The sequence below is a fragment of the Equus przewalskii genome, chromosome 17, assembly GCF_037783145.1.
Source record: "Equus przewalskii isolate Varuska chromosome 17, EquPr2, whole genome shotgun sequence".
In the NCBI taxonomy this organism is placed as follows: Eukaryota; Metazoa; Chordata; class Mammalia; order Perissodactyla; family Equidae; genus Equus; species Equus przewalskii.
In genome coordinates, this window is record NC_091847.1 from 40,264,619 (window position 1) to 40,281,723 (window position 17,105).

Sequence of the window (17,105 nt, forward strand, 5' to 3'; positions counted from 1 at the left end):
TGTGACATTAACATCACCTCTTCCTAATGTTGATTGGATTAGCCCTTTCAGTAGCACCATTTGATCAAATCATGTAATGGGCATCGCGATGACAGGAAGTGGGCTGGGAGAAGGATTGACAAGAAGGAGAAATTTCCACATTTCCTATTAGGGCAAGTGCCAAGTGATGTTTTCAAATAATCTACTTAAAATATTTAAAGATGAAGTATTCTTATGTTAGAGTTCTTTTGAATACCCTCTGTGCAATTGTTTTAACAATACACATGCAAAATCATTTTGTAATTTGTAATCTGTGTTTAAATGTACCAAAACAGTCTATTAAGCTTTACAACTAAACTGGCTCACAATTCTATAACAACAAATTTGAACCTAAATTCCTTTGGATATTTCTTGGCATTCGTGACAGCTTAGATAATTCCTTATACCATAGCTAATGTCCATCAGCGATTAGCAAGAAACAGTAGACTATTCTCATTATATAGCGCCGGTCTTTGTCTCTCGTTACAGTTTTTGTTCTAAAGTCTATTTTGTCTGTTCTAAGTATTGCTACCTCCACTTTCTTTTCTTTGCCATTTGCATGGAATATCTTTTTCCATCCTTTCACTTTCAGTTTGTGAGTGTCTTTACATCTGAAGTGTGTCTCTTGTATGCAGTATATACATGGGTCTTGTTTTTTTAACCGATTGGCCACCCTATGGCATTTGATTGGAGCATTTAGTCCATTGACGTTTAAAGTAGCTATTGATAAATACGTATTTACTGCCATTTTGTTCCTTTTTTTTTTCTGGGTGTTTTAGTAGCTCTTCTATTCTCATCATTAAAAAAAACCTGGGTGAGAATAGGCTTCCATCTATATGACTAGACTCCTGTTTTCTTAAACAATCCCCAAAGTCTGAATCATAGAACTGTGGTATTTAAATCAAAGTCTCTGACATACCTGATTTCTTTCATCGTATTGAAGTCTGATGAGTAAGTCCAAACCCTCTTATTAGAAATCCCAGCAGTCTAGATCATTTTAATTCATAAATGCTGTGCAAAATTTTCTATGAAAACCATTACAGGCTAATGATGATATTGAAAATGGGTGTTTTCCCACAATATGACTCACTCAAATGAGTTTCTGTGATTAATTTCCCACTTTTGCATGTTTGTGGGGAAAGGCACAGGCATGCACTGCTCCTGCCTTTGTTACAATCCCTCTGGAAGGTGTTAATGACTCTCAAAAGCCTTAAAATGTGCTTCCTCTCCCACCCAATGAATCTACTTCTACAAACTTATAGAGAAATAATTGGGGATCTTTGCACAAAGGTATGTGCAGAGGTGGTTTATAATAGCAACAAATAAATAAAAACAAAATAAATAATTTTATTTATCTATCCCTAATAGTAGGAGATCGGATAAATATATTATTGCTAACCTATAATACTATGGAACCATTAAAAATTATGATGTAGATCTACATTTACAGACATGGACAGATGTTCATTATATGCAGGTAAATGAAATAAGCATATTACTAAACCGTGTGCACAGTTGTTGTTAAATGGTTAACATATATGGAGTGTTTATTTTGTGTGCCAGGCACTTTTCTAAGACTTCACCTGCACAATAACACGTAATCTGCGCCCCCTAAAAGGAGGCATTATTATTATTTCCATTTGATAGAGGGGGGAAGTTGAGGCACAGAGAGCTTAAGTCACTAACCCGTTTAGCCCTGCTAGAAAGTGGTAGAGGCAGGATTCAAACCCAGGCAGGTGGCTCTCTGGTCCCTGCTCATAACCACTGTGCAAGAGCTGCCTCATGTTTTTATTCAATACCAATGTCCATAGACACTAGGTATGTATGCAAGCACGCATTTATATGTTTTCCCAGGAAAACGTGGTTATCTCTGGATTGTGGAATTATGGGAGATTTTTCTTTTGTTTTTCTTTCTGTACACTTGAAATTTTAAAATAATTCTAGAATAAACATGTTCTACATGTGCAATAAAGTTTGAAAAAAAAGCATCAGAAACTTTGAACGAAAGTGGGTAATTTTGTGGCACTTTCAAATGTTGTTTCCAAAAATTTTTAACAAGCTATATGTACACATCTACACACACATTTAGTCGATAAAGGAGAAGTAAGAGGAATGTTTAGGTGATAGGTGGAACACAGACCCAGCTCATTAGCACAACTCTTTAGACATCTTATATTATTGTTTTATGCTGTTAGTTAATGTGTGTGCTTTTGCTTTTCCAACTAAATTTTAAGTTCTTTGGCATTCACCAGAAGGCCTGCTGTGTATCTGCACATAGTGACTTACAGGTAAGATTTTGTTTAATTAATAAATGACATAATTATTTGTTAATGGAAACTGAATGGCTAAGATCTCCAGCAGAGCAGGAAGTTGTACTTAAGTTTAGAAGTCTCCCAGATCCACTTGCTAGAACTGCAAACTCTCCTGGGTTCCTTGGGGTGGACTCAACTTCTGTTCCCCAAGGGGAGGAAATAAGGAAGACACGACCAGGTAGCAAATGGAATGGCCTAGAGTTTAAGTCAAGCTTCTGGGTGGGAGTTTGGCCCATGTTAATAAAAGAAAAATATATTCCCAGGGACTTTTTTTCCAGAATACATCTTTGCATACATGAACATAACTGTTCATGACAGTCATTTTAATGGTATCAATATCAATGTGCATCATCCAACTACTTACTCCTTATGAAATTTTCTTCATTCTCATCTGCAATACTTAGTAAAGCACCTCCTTGAATCTGGCATGAAGAATGTGCCTCGTTCCAGGAGAGAGAGGAAAGCAGGTTGAATTGGTAGCAAATGTGTGAATTGGGATCCTTCTCCCAGACAGCATCGCAACCCACCTCTGAGGATGCTGGAAATAAAATCCATTAAAACATTAATTATAACCTTATTTTATCTGTACAGCAATACGTTTTTGCGGTGAATTTGAATGGAATGATTCCAACTTGCAACCTCTAAAACTTCAGTACCTTATCGATTCTTGATTAGGCCTTTATGATGAAATCTGCATTGTTATCCCATTGGCACTTTATGGTTAAACTCTTTGGAGATTTAAAAGAAATTCAAGAAATTATCAATAAAAAGGTTCTGATCCTTTCTGGGAAAATAATAGCAGCCATTTTTGAGAAGGCAATGAAGTGAAATATTTGGGAAATAACATGTGAGTTCTTTAAAAAGCAATCATTTAGAGTTTTATACTGAAAGCTGTGTGAATTTAAATGTTTATTTGAAATGGAATCTAATGTTGTTTCAAAAGGCTTTTTTCCCCTCAAATACAAAAATGCTAGATGGAATAAAAGGGATATGGTAGAAATATGAGTGTATAATGAACACAAGTTTTCAAATAAACACTGAGAACAGGAACACTGATATTTAGTTTAAGAAAGTTCTTTCAGCCAAAAGGAAGAGAAGTGAAATCCACTGGTAAAACATTGGCCAAGATTGCACAGTAAGCTTAAAAGTAAATTTAATAAACTATGACATGTGTATCTGAAATTTGAAGTTTATTGAAGTAACAGAAAATGAAGACCTAGTTTGGGTGCTTTGGTTAAAATTTTAAATCAAAACCCAAGATGAACTAAGCAGCCATAATATTTACCTGAAATCAGACTCAGCCAAGGAATTTCAGAATGTAGAAAATGTGAACCATGCTACAACATGAGTATAGCTGATGGACAGGCAATCTGCTAAAACCTAGAACAACTTTTCCCAAAGAGTGGGCCATGGTGTAATATAACTTCAAGAGCTTCTCAAGAAACTCTGGGATATAACGCATATATACCCTTCTCTGGAAAATTCATAACATCCATTAGCATATTAAAGGCCCTGAGAAGTTCTGAAGTAAAGCAACGGCTTAATTTTAACTCAGTAAACCTTGAACTTATTTGACAATGAAATCTTTTTTGTTTTGTTTTCCCCATAATACTTAGTTAGATGGTTCCCTTGGAAACGTGGAAAGTTTGTTTTCACGTCTGCTTGCCATGTGCTTTCCCCAGAACTGAGTTAGTTAACCAGAAGTTATTAAACCACATATAAATCTAAGGTTGACTATAGAGTTTCCTGACTGGCAAATATAGTGTAGAAGGATCCAAGATTGAAAGAGGGCAGATATAGGGCTGTTGTCACCACGTAAAACTGAAGGAAAGGAAGGGAAAGATAGGAGGAAATTATCAGTAATCACCTTGCCCTGGCAGCTGAAATTTCCCCATTGACACCGAGTCCTTTAAGATGGTCTTCGGTTAAAATGCTAGGCCATCCCTGAGATGGACAACACTAAGCATTATAAGACATCAGTTCAGCCCCGTTCATCCAGTGTGACAGCTGAGGCCATGAGGGAGGAGAGGGGAGTGTTCATAATTTCAGTGTGCATAGGAATCATTCAGCCGGCTTCTAGAAAAAGTGCAGATGCCTCGTTCTCGGTCTCAGAGATTCTGAATCAGTAGGTCTGAGGTGGGATTCAGAAACCTGGATGTTAAATATATTCCTGATTCTCAGCAGATGGTCCATGAAGCAAATACTGGGAGACACTGGTTTAAAAGAAGAAATTCTCAAGGAGGGTAGGTCTGAGTAGCCTTTGGCTACTAGAAGATAGTAGGACATTAGAAAGGGAGATATAGGGAGAGGATGTCTGGGAGTAGAGCACCTGCCTCTCATCTCCTGCTGCGAAGAAAGATCGGACGATAAGTCCTCATTAGAAGCTGCCAAGCCACAGCCACGCACATGATAAGAGAAGGTCTGGAGGACACTTCAGTTGATTTCATTTCCATTTTTGTCCAGAGTTGGTCCTGCCTGTTCAACTGGACATAGATCAAGCTATGCAAACACAGCCTTTTTAGTAACCTGCCTGAATTCTATGTATTAAACAGTTAAGATGAGAGACTTACAGTGATCCTGTCTGTGCTGCAAGTTATGTAGCCCAGTTTTGCTAAATTTCCCTTGGTTTTAGATTATCTGTGCCAATTCTCAAGGTTAATCAAAAGGAAACTCCAAATATTTGCAATATGCCCATATTCTCCTAACAAGTAAGTTCATTCATTATTGAAATTTGCTTTTAACTAAAATATAAGCATTTGTACTTCTATGCAGGCTGACCACAAGTCCTCTCTCTGCTTCTCTAGGTGGGCTGTGCGGCACTCCGCGGATCTTATTTGAAGGTTATACAGTGACGAATGGAATGAAAATGCTACCCTGGGCCCAGGTGCTGCGATGGGCTATCCTGATGGCACTTCAGGACAGAAGGCCTTATTCCTCCACTGCCAGCAGACGCCTCTCAACGTTAAGCTTTCGTCAAGGATTGCCTTGGCTTAAGAGCACCCAATGTCACCTTCACTTCCCAAGGGCAGCTGGAAAACCATGACTAGTCAGTGCAGGGCTATAAGGCCCCTCCTCTCTACCCAAGTAGGGGAAATCCAGTTTGAGATCTCTCATAGGTCAGTCTAGGAGTTGCCAGGCCCGCATGACAATCCTGTGCAGTCTTGCCCTCTTCCCTTCCTTCCGTGTGTATTGATCCTGACAGCATTCCTCAGGAGACCTCCTGCATGTTCCTCTCTGCCTCAGAGACTGCTCCCTGGGAACCCACCTGGCACAGGTGCCCACCTTGGCCTGGGGTGTACGCATTTATTTACCATTAGTTCTCTTGCTGCTTCTTATATAATCTCTCTTTCCAAGCCACTGAAAACGCAACATTGAAGCCGGGGATGTCAGGTATGTTTAATTATTCTTAAAAATTTCTTTTCTAAGGGCTAGAATCATATTGTCATATTTCTTTGCACCTTTGGTTGTCTTTATATTATCTCCTCGGTTGCTATAATATGAGCTCCTTAAGGGAAGCAACTGTGTGATATATCTTTGTATTCATATTATTTGATGAAAGATCTTTTGCATGAAGTTATAAATAGGTGATTTTCCCCTCCCAAAATACACCTCTCTTTTAATGAACTGAGGTATACTCATGTCAGCTCTGATTTTATTGTGGGTTATGAGTGAGATAAGCCATTCCTCTTCTCCATTAATGAGGCTTGTTTTTCTTCCCTAAGAATATGGCTTTGCCATTGTCCCAGCTGTGCTGTTTCTTGCCACTTTTTAAAACTGTTGAATTCTTTTAAAAAAGTGAATTCTTCCACTATTAGAGCAACTCCAAGCTGCAAATTTACTATTTTTCTCTCTCTTTGGTCTTTCATATACTCAGCAAATAGTTTGAATATTTGCTTCCTGCAAAGTGCTATGTTGGCAAATCTCAGGTAAAAGGGATGGCAGACCGAGTCAGGACTTCTTGCCATACACTCCCACTGCCTTACACGTTCCTTGGTAGCCCTGATCGCAACGGAAATTAAATGATGCATTATGTGATTGCTATTTGATTGTTTCTCCTGATAAAATGTATCAGGAAAGCGGGTACCACATTCATCTTGTTCATGGTATTCTCCAAGCTTGCCCATCAGCATTTAACGGTTATTGGGTAGAAAAGAATGCTCTCAGAGGAGGCTGAGAAGTGATGGTCACAAAGGAAAGAGGAAAACTGATAGGTGTGGGCCACAGAAGCCCAAAGAAAGAGTTGGTGTCAATTTTGTTACATGTGGCTGAATCTTTGAATATGATGAAAACTGAGTGCATTAGTGACTTTATGGGGCTGCCTTCTCTGTGCCTGCACCCAACAGATGACCACTACCAAGAAAAGTCATTCTGATTAGTTCATTATCAGCTACCTCCATACTCTCTGGAAACATTGATAGTTTTCTCTAATAAGCTTGCTCTCCCAGCGGCCACAAAGCCCACTTCACATCTTTTCTATTGTGCAAACCTCTCACTCCTTCTTCCTCCTCTTCAGAGAGAAAGTCCACAGCCAGTGGACTAGTTTCTCCTCTTTCTCCCATTACCCAGCCTATCAACCTTCCCGGACCTGTACTATCCTCTCCCCCTTTCCTCCTACGGAGAAATTGTCTTTACATCTACAAAGGCCAGTCTGTCCATCTATGATCTGGACCCTACTTTGTTCTGTCTTCTCAGAGACCACTCATACTCCACCAGTTGCTTTGACTTTCCTGCATCTTCAACCGCTCTGTTAGATCATTTCTAGATACATTCAAAGATGGCCTAACATCTCTCATTCTTAAAAAGTATGAAACACACTTTTATATACAGACTATCTCCAATTCCTCATCTCTCATCTACTCTTTTAAAAAAGTAACAGTCTTATTGAGATATAATTATCATACCATATAACTCACCCATTTAAAGTATAGAATTCAGTGATTTTTGGTATATTCAAAGGATTGTAGCTTTAATCAGCTACTCAGACACCTGATAGCTTAGCTCTCTTTCTCCAACTCAGTTGAGTTCCTGACAACCAGGTCCTGTTCAGTCTATCTCCAAATTAGATCTTCAATATATCCATTTTTCACCAACCTCCTTGCTGCCGCCTAGCCCAAGTCACCACTATCTCTGGCCCAGACTATTGCTGGAGCCTTATAACTGATCTCGAGGATTTCCTTCTTGCTCCCTTCCAAGCCACTCACCATATGAAGCCACGGTGATCTTTAAAAAAAAATTTTTTTTTTTGAGGAAGATTATCCCTGAGCTAACTACTGGCAGCCTTCCTCTTTTTTGCTGAGGAAGCCTGGCCCTGAGCTAACATCATGCCCATCTTCCTCTACTTTATACGTGGGACGCCTACCACAGCATGGCGTACCAAGCAGTGCCACGTCCACACCCGGGATCCCAACCAGCGAATCCCGGGCCGCCGAGAAGCGGAACATGCGAACTTAACCGCTGCGCCACTGGGCCGGCCCCATCTTAAAAAAAAAAATCTTAAAGCATAATCAGTCTTCTGCTTAAGACTCTTCTATGGATTTCTTTTACACTTGGAATTAGGTAAATCCTTACCTCTAGGACACTCTGAATTATCTTGTTTGCATGAGTTGGCCTCTGCCTACCTTTCCAGAGTGTCTTGTTCCTCTCTCCTTCACTCATGTGCTATTGCCACTCTGTATTTCCTAGACAGCAAAAACCTCTTTCCCTCCTCAAAGACTTCAGACATTTGGCCAGTGGTATGCTGGGGGTGTGTGGTAGGGGCAGTCAACCTGGACAGGTGGGAGTATTTTATCATGGACCTTGTTTAGAATTGCCAGTTCATGTGCGTGGTCAGTCAAAAGCAGAATGACCTTTAGCTGGGTTTATTACTATTTTTTAGTTCTAGTCAAACAATAAACTCCTTTTATTGCCTATATGAGTGCCGACCACTCCTATGGCTTCTTCCTCTTGCCTCCTTGGTACACTGCTGTACCACTACAACTCCGGATGGACATCTCATCCCCCAACTTTCCATCTTAATAACACTCAGTCATCTCTTGGGCTAGAGTTGAAATGCAACTTCCTCAGTAAAACTTTCTTTGTCTCTCAAATTTACATTTGATTTCTCACTTAGAACACCATTTTTGTTTTTTTTAAAGTAGCACCTATCAAAACTTGTAATTATAAATCAATTTGAGTGTTATACTTGAATGTGAACTTCATCAGGGCCGACACTATGACGTTCATCTTTCACATTCATGGTTATGATCCCAGCAGCCAGCAGAGTGCATGGCACATAGTAGGTGTTCAATGCATATTTGTGGAAATGAATAGTTTGTGGACATAGAGGTCAGGCATGCACCATCATAGAACCAAATAGTGACAGTGCACTGAGGAGTGAAAGCAAGATGCGAAGGGGTAGACAATTCTTTTGAGAAGTCTCTCTATGTAGGGGATGAGAGAGGCGCATTTTCAGGAGGCAGAAGTAGGGATGAGAAGTTGTATTATTTTTAAGGTGTTATTTTCAGACAAGCAGGTTTAACTGCTAATGAGAAGGATCCAGTAGAATGGTGTGCATTGGAATCACGGAGAAGGCTTGTTAAAACAGACAGCAGGGCTGTACTTCTAGGATTTCTGATATAGTTGTTTGGGTGTGGCTGATAATTTGCATTTCTAGCAAGCCCATGCTGATGCTGCTAGAATGGGGACCACACTTTGAGAACCACCGAGATAGAGGTTGGAGAAGGTTGAACAGGAGGCTCTAGAGTCCAGGTGGGGAGATTTGCCTTGGGTCGGAGGAGGAACACCATTGTATAGGATGGAAGGGAAAAAAGATGAGTCTTAAATGTTAGGGAGCATGAAGTTGTCAAAACTTCCCCTCTGATGGATCCTGTTTTCATTATGAGGCAGGAATTGAGGTCATCTGGTGAGAATCAAGAAAGAGAATGGAGAGTAAGGATGGAAGTTAAAGGAGAATATAGAGGTTGGCATGGTCCTTGAGGGGAGTGAGAAGGCATCATGACAAGAGAGAGATAATAAAATTGCTGACCACTGTTGGAGGCTCTGGTGAGGTGGGCAGTCATACATCTATATTGGTACCAATCTGCTCTGCTGTATCATTCAAGTTACTGATAAAAATGGTATCAGCTGAATAAGGTTTAAGGGCAGTCAGATTGTTACAAAGGTTGATATCCTAAAAATATCTCAAACTAACTAAGCATGACTCTCCAGCTGTGTAAGACACACAACCAGGGGGACCGAGCATGGCCCAGAATTTCCTCTAACTAACCCAGAAAGATTCCTATATATTGGCCTTTTCCCTGAAGATCTATAGTGACAGATGTTTTATCGCATCCCTCACTGTTATCGTGTTTGTGTATGTGTTTTTTAGTACTAAGTTTAAATTTTGCTCACTTACAATCAACTTTTTAAAAAAAGATAGCATCATTTTACATTGAGGTACTAAACAACTTCCACGTAAGAAAGATGAGATACAGAAGTACGAATCTATGCTTTATTCCACTTATTCCTCTCTGTCCTATCCATTTGTTGACCCCGTGGAAAGAGCTATCAGCTTGCTCAGATTTCAGTCTCCGACATATCATTTTGTGCTATGTTGGCCACCAGGAACCAAAAGTAACAAGAAAGGAAGAAAACTGGAACTGTAATTTCGCACTGCACAAATAAAAATGCTCTCTGCTGGTTGTGGTAAAGGTCAGGAGAGCTGGAATGTGGCAGGCTGTCAAGCGGAGGAGGCTTCTAAGCCGTAGGAAGCTGAACAAACAGATAGTCTGGGGAGTGCAAAGCCCTGAGTACCTCTAAACCCAGGCTTCCACCTGGGAAACCATAATTGGTGAAAAGTGACAGAGGATGGGGACAGGGCTCTTTGCAGGACCTCAAGGAGAATACTATAGTTTTAAAAAATGTCCCTAAGATTGGGGCCATGTGAAATACATGTTAATTTTATTAGTATTGATTTATTTATTTTTAATAGTGACATCTATTAGAGACGGAAATGGAAAGAGAAGATGCAAATAACATGATATTTGATTCAAGAATCTAAGGAGTGTAGGGATTACGTGCACATACACCTATATATGTACATTCAGATTCAGATGGAGAAGGCTGATAATCTGACAGTTATTAAATGATGACAATACTTTCATGCTGATTGGTGAAAAGCTCCTGTCCTGAGCTCCTTGAGTGCCCCTTGTTGCCCCAGTCTCCTCTGCACCTCCCCTTGCCCTTCCTCACATTCTAGCAGCTAAGGGGTTAATACCAGCAGTGGGACTCCAGGACTCCTAACACCCACGTTAAGGTTTCCACCTGGATTGGTCAATAGCCCACATCATATTGGTTGTTAAATGTCTTAATATCATCCCTGTATTTAGATGCATAGAATTATCTGCATATTATTAATTGTCTGATGAAGAATTACCTGCAACAGGATCACCTGGGCCATTTGTCAAAAATGCAGATGCTTGGGCCTCACACACTGGACCTGCTGTATCTCTGGGGGAAGGGCCAGGATATGCATTTTTAACTCTCCCCCAAGTAATTCTAGAGCATCATATCAAATACACTCTGCATTTTCTGCTATAGAACAAATCTGTCTGTCCTGTGTTTCATCTAGATGCCAAGTCCTTGAAGGGAGGGTCCTAAGTCCTCCCACACTTGGTATTCACTACTATACCTAGCTTAACGCTGTTGACAGACAATAAAGAGGAAGGATCTTTGATTCAGAAGTGCATGTTAAAAGGATAAGTTAGGTTTGATGATGATATGATGATGATGATGATGATGATGACAGCTAATGCTGGTGAGTGTTTATTATGTACCAAGTACTCTAATAAGTGCCTTAGATGCATCATCTAATTGCATCCTCTCAATAACCTTAATAGATACTGTTATTATCTCCATTTTATGGTGAGGAAACTGATACTCAAGATCTCATCATTGAGAAGAAGTAGAACTCCAATCTTGGTCTGTCTAATTTCAAAGCCTATATTCTTTTTTATTCACTGAGCCATATTGGCTCTTAGATTAGAAAACAATTGTACAATAACTTACCAATCAGATTCTTTGGAGTTAATCTCTTCAATTTGCTTTTGTTTCACATTTATTTGTTGTATTTTATTATATATGTGGAGGGAAGGTAGGCATGGAGGATGAGGAGATTGCAAAAGCTAGGCTCACTGACTCTCAGGAACCAAGGTGAAGGAGAATGAATATAGAAAGTAGAAGGTATACATAAATATCCCCCCGTACTTAGGAACCATTGGAAACCTTTTAGCTCAATAAAAATTAAATAAAATAATAAACTACTAACTGAAAAAAAAAAAGTTAGAACTTTGCAGCTGTCACTGGACCTTGAAAATCAAGTTAAGAAGACAAAAAGACTTTAAGGTTATACCTAAAAATTGAGTACTAAGGAAAAGGAATAAAGATGAGAACTCATTGTCGAGAAATAATGAGGGCAACTGTGATTTTAGAAAGACCATCAAGGGGCCAGCTGATGCCTGGACTTGCCAGTGGGCAAGACAAGCAGCCTGGATGTGGAGAAATTAAGGCAGCTCATAAGAGGAAGTGGACTGAAAGGGTAACTGAGCTTTACATGCATTCAGGTTTGTTTTGAAGTATTCTGCCTGGAAACTGGGATTAATGAGATCACAGACTATTATGATCTGATTCCAGTTAAAGCGTCCTTATGCAACGAGCTTAGAGAAGAATGGCTAATTAACATCTTTTGAATGTAAGGAAAAAAAGGAATACACATCAGGATTGTTTTTTCAAGGCAAAAACAAACATAAAATCAAAATCTGGATAAACAGAATCAGAATGCTTATTCAGACTTCAATATGTCAATCCCAGTGCTTTTCTTTAGATACAGATAGCTTTCTAATCATCCTTGATTCATTCATGACATACGGGGAAGACTAGATTTTATTCTTACTGGGATCTGGGCAAAATCCCCACTTCTTGTCTCTTTCATATCGGCTCGTCGTGGCGCACCACAGTGAGTTGTCTTCCCGCCCTTCCCGGGTGCATTCATGATGCCACTGATGGTTATACAGGAAGGGAAACATGCACGGTGTCCCGTGGGCGTTCCCTTTGATTGTATACAAATCTAGGAGAAAGAAAGGACAAAGTCTAGTAAGTATTACATCAGCTTTATTTTTGGAAACTGTCATATAGGAAATGCATTTTTTTATTGACTGAAAACCTACAACAGGCCAGGCCCTCACTCCATCACAGGGAATCCTCAGGAACTCACTGTCTACAGTATGTACAAGTTCAAGGCTGAGTGCTGGCATCAGAGCACACGCTGATAAACTGTTTATATCCTTATCTACTTGTTTGTTCACTATGGTGCATGGCTACAGTAGCATACATATTTGTGAATGGATGCAAAAGAAAATTAAATGGGGATTTTACATTAAAATATCTTCAAATCCCCAAATACACCAGCCATCAGCATCTGAACCTCAAGAGTTTTACAGGCATTTATTAACGTATTCATTCAACAGATATCTATTGAGGGTTTAATATGCCCAGCACTGGGGATGTAAGAGGGAACAAACCAGCAAACGTTCCCTTTCACAGGGAGCTCCCATTCTAGTGGGAAGCAACAAAGAGAAAACAATATGCAAGTAAACGTATAATTTGAGGTAGTGATAAGTACCATGACGAAAGACAAAGCAGGGAAAGAAGACAGAATGACTGTGAGTGAGTGTGTGTGTGTAGTGGAGGGGGCACTATTTTAGATAGGGTGGTTAGGGATGGCCTCTCTGAATAAGAACTTGGTCAAGTGAGGGGGCACGTCTTTAGAAAGGAGTTGTTCTGGCAGAAGGAACAGTGAATATGAGGGACCTGCAACAGGAGTGTGTGCGGGGTTAATGAGGAAGAGCAAAGAGATGCAATGAGGGGTGGAATCAGGGAAGTGCTCTGATCAGATTTCCATTTTTAAAGACTCACTCAGGATGCAGTGTGGTGAGCAGAACCTACAACTGGAGAGGGTGAAGTGGGATGACTAGCTGGGGAGCCCCACAGCTGCCTAGGAGAGAGATGACTGTGTCGAGGTGGCCTGCTGGCTGCTTTCTCAGAGTGTTTCAATAATCGGTCATCCTCGGCCTTAAGCAGGAAACAACAACTTTTCATGACTGAACTGGGGCTTTCTATTGTGAGAGGATGAGGGCCACCCTCAACGAAGTCAATAGGTCCCGGAGCAAAAGGGCGGGCTGTGGAGATTCCCACTCCTTTCCCACAATTGGCAGGGGCTGGACTGAGCTCACGTCTCAGCCCCAGAGGTTAGATAGTCTAGGACACATCCCCTTGTTTCAACCCCCTGCCTTCACTCAGTCTTCCCCTGCAGGCATTGTGAGTGTGGGTATAGGGCTGAAAGTTTAGCATTAAGAAAAATTAATTCCTTAGGAAGGTAGATTATTCAGAGAGCTGGTTTGTAGCACTTGCTTTATTGTAGTGAGTCCTGAAAATGGCTTGGCTTTCTTTTTAATCATTTCTTGTAGGTACCAGAGAAAGTCTTGCCTTAGATCTTAGGGGTTGCTTGCTCTGCTCCCTAGGACTGGTATAGAATCTTAGAAAGATATGCTCTTATGAAGGCAAACTTCTATAAAGCACTATGAGAGCAGGGACCACATCTGTCTTGTTGGTCTTTGCACATCAAATGCCCAGCACTGTGCCTGAGAAACAGTCAGTGCCCAATAAATGTGTGATAGATGAATGGATGGACAAAGAAAAGAAGGGAGCCACAAAACAAAACCTTGAGAAAAAGTTTGAGGTTTCAGAATTTAACTGTGCTGCTTTCTTTCATTGTTTTTTTTTTCTGTTTAAAAATGCCAAATATTACAGATGATGGAAAACAAATGCCTCGTAACAACATGGCCATCACATAGATGCCAGCCAGGCACTAGGAGGTATGGCGGTGCCCTGCAGACACGCTCCACACTTGGGGCTGAGTTTTTACGATAAGAGAAATGGTTCTTATATTCATCCTGACAAGTCTTTAACGTCAAAGATCTTTTCCTTCCACCTTTGTTTTCTCTCCCCTTCTTGTCCTCCTGCTCTTTCTTTTCCTTTCCATTGATTCCCAAAGTTATTTAAGTGTTTTCTCTCCTAATACCTTTAGATCCTGAGAAGTTCTGCTTCTTTTTTTTTTAAAGATTTTATTTTTTTCCTTTTTCTCCCCAAAGTCCCCCGGTACATAGTTGTATACGCTTCGTTGTGGGTCCTTCTAGTTGTGGCATGTGGGACGCTGCCTCAATGTGGTTTGATGAGCAGTGCCATGTCCGCGCCCACGATTCGAACCAACGAAACACTGGGCCGCCTGCAGCGGAGCGCGAGAACTTAACCACTCGGCCATGGGGCCAGCCCCGAAGTTCTGCTTCTTTAGCAGAATTTACCAAGTTCATTTCTGGACTCCAGTAACTCCTTTACAATAGGCAAGTGAGCAACTAAAAAGGATTTAGCAGAAGTCCCCTGAGGTTCCAGGTGTGTGTACCTCTTTCATATAATATATTTTACAAATCTTTACTTATGGGCAAACTTTCTAAATACATTATTTCACGAATACTTTGGTTTAAATTATTTTTTACCTTTGTGCAGATATTCACAAATGCCTCCACCGTCTGACATGTAGGAAATCCACCTATGAAGATACTTCCAAGAGGCCACGAGCGTGTTGTCAGGGTTCACTTGGACCATGTACTGGAGCGGGCCGGTGATCATCTTCCTGTTGCAGTGCCACTTCAAGGAAACGAGGGTGGAGTCACACTCATATAAGCTCAGTGGCTGCTCTGGATTAGATAAATTCAGGCCCAGGCAGCCGCTGCCCCCTATGTTAAAGAGGCGGTCGTTGGAAACCCATTTCCACAGCATGTGCTTGCTCAGTGGCTTACAGTTCTCCAGGGTCAGAAGAGACTTGCCTGCTTGAATGCATTTCTCGAGGCCCTCACTTTGGATAACAAATATTCCTTTATCTGAAACAGCAAAATAGAAGATATGGTATGGAATTTTCATGTATAATTAGTTAATGTCAGGAGGATCCCAGTATGCAGGTCTAAGCTGTGATATGTCAGAATAAACAGCCCCCCCCCTTTTTTTTTTTGGTGAGGAAGATTGTCCCTGAGCTAATATCTGTTGCCAATCTTCCTCTTTTTGCTTGAAGAAGATTGTCCCTGAGCTAACATCTCTACCAATCTTCCTCTATTTTGTATGTGAGACAACAGGCCACCACAGCATGGCTTGATGAGCTGTGTGTAGGTCTGCAGAGCACGCAAACTTAACCACTACGCCACCTGGCTGGCCTCTCAACAGCCATTTTAAATAGATCTGGTGTTGTGGTGGGGTCTGCCAGAAGGGCTTTATTTGCACAAAACAGAAGCATAAGTGGGCTTCTTGGAGCTATTGGGAGACCTCTGATCTAAGACTCCGTGGCCCGACAGTGACAGGGGCTGCCTGTCAATCCACTCGGGAATGGTACTGACAGAAGAGGGGCTCACCACAACTGGATAGAGAGCAGGGATTGGTCATAATACTCAGGGTTAGAGGGGAGGGACATTGGGTGCCCAGAGGTATGGTGACACTTTGGTTTTCTTCAGACAAATGCCTGAACATTAAGAACATGGCAGCTGAATCAAGAGGCACTGGAAAAAAAAAATTTATACCATCCAATTCCTGTAGAAAACGCAAAGGATAGAAATGAAGTGCTGCCTTGAGTCTTGATACAAGAAGTGATGCTGGTGAGAAAAAAATGCTTCTACCTGTCCGCTACCTGACCTTACCTCCAGCTGCTGGCCTGGAAGGCGCCTATCATACCACAGTTACGAACTTGACATCCCACAGGTTTTTTGAAGGTGGAAATCATGCCTAATTTCTTGAGTCTAAGCACAGAGTGTACTGAGCACATTGTAGAAGTTCAGTGAATGCTTGCTGCTGATTAAACACGCTGGCTGCCTCTGCTTGGGCCTGTGGTTGCTGAGGCTGCTCGGCTCAGAACGTCTGGTCAGTCCAAGAGCTCTTTTGTTCTCCCATTAGTTAGGCTCGCCTCTTATATTTTACTTCCTGTCCATTCGTCAAAAATCCAAAGGGACATTTTCTCATTCCCTTAAAATGGCTGCAGTTTAGGGCAAGTTGCCTTATGTGGCAGGGGCATAGCAGGAACAGGGAGAGACCTAGAGATTCGGAACAGTGCAGAACGAGCCTCCTCAAGTATTGGTGCATGGGAACAATGCTTCCTTTTGGTAAAAGTTCTTTTTTTTCCCCCTCGAAAGTTACTCAGGCCGAGAAGAACTGATTTACAGTAACCAAAATCACTTAAGACACTGTTAAAAACAGATTGTCAACGTATTAATGAAAGCTATACTTCATTTAATAATTGATAACCTTACTTGTAACCATATATTGAGGAGTTGAATTAGTTGTCAGAAAATTGCTTTGATCACCATGCATCAGAGCAAAAGAGATGGGAGGGTGTGTTGTGGGGAGGAGAGAATGAATAGTTTAATGGAGATTTCATTTAGATCAGGAAATTTATTTTCCTAATGAAGCCCATGTCTATATGGTTATTAGTAATAGTCATTCAAGATCAAATCTACCTCTCGCCAACGCAACATGGACTGTGATAATTAACCTCCTCTCCCACTCTCCTTTTCACCTTTTCACGCCTGGGTAAAATGGTAACCTTAATTTCTGTTGTAATCTACTAATTACTTTCTAGTTAGACCAGAGTTTCATTAATTTTTCACTAAAGGATAATTATTTTATCATAATTGTTCTGTAGTT

At 40.8% G+C, this 17,105-nt stretch overlaps 1 protein-coding gene across 3 annotated transcripts in view; it reads right to left on the bottom strand.

Moving 5' to 3' along the window:
* The window catches only part of PLA2R1 (phospholipase A2 receptor 1), a 108,210-nt gene that overhangs the window by 74,224 nt on the left and 16,881 nt on the right, over positions 1 to 17,105 (bottom strand). For all 3 annotated transcript variants that reach the window (XR_011528384.1, XM_008513708.2, XM_008513706.2), the window contains exons 2-4: positions 14,918 to 15,301; positions 12,259 to 12,432; positions 2,695 to 2,868 (exon numbers count right to left, since the gene is read on the bottom strand). Coding sequence is in view for 2 of the 3 variants with exons in the window: in XM_008513708.2 (XP_008511930.2) it covers positions 2,695 to 2,868; positions 12,259 to 12,432; positions 14,918 to 15,301 (732 nt within the window). In the remaining variant the exon portion in view is untranslated. The remainder of the gene's footprint in view (positions 1 to 2,694; positions 2,869 to 12,258; positions 12,433 to 14,917; positions 15,302 to 17,105) is intronic.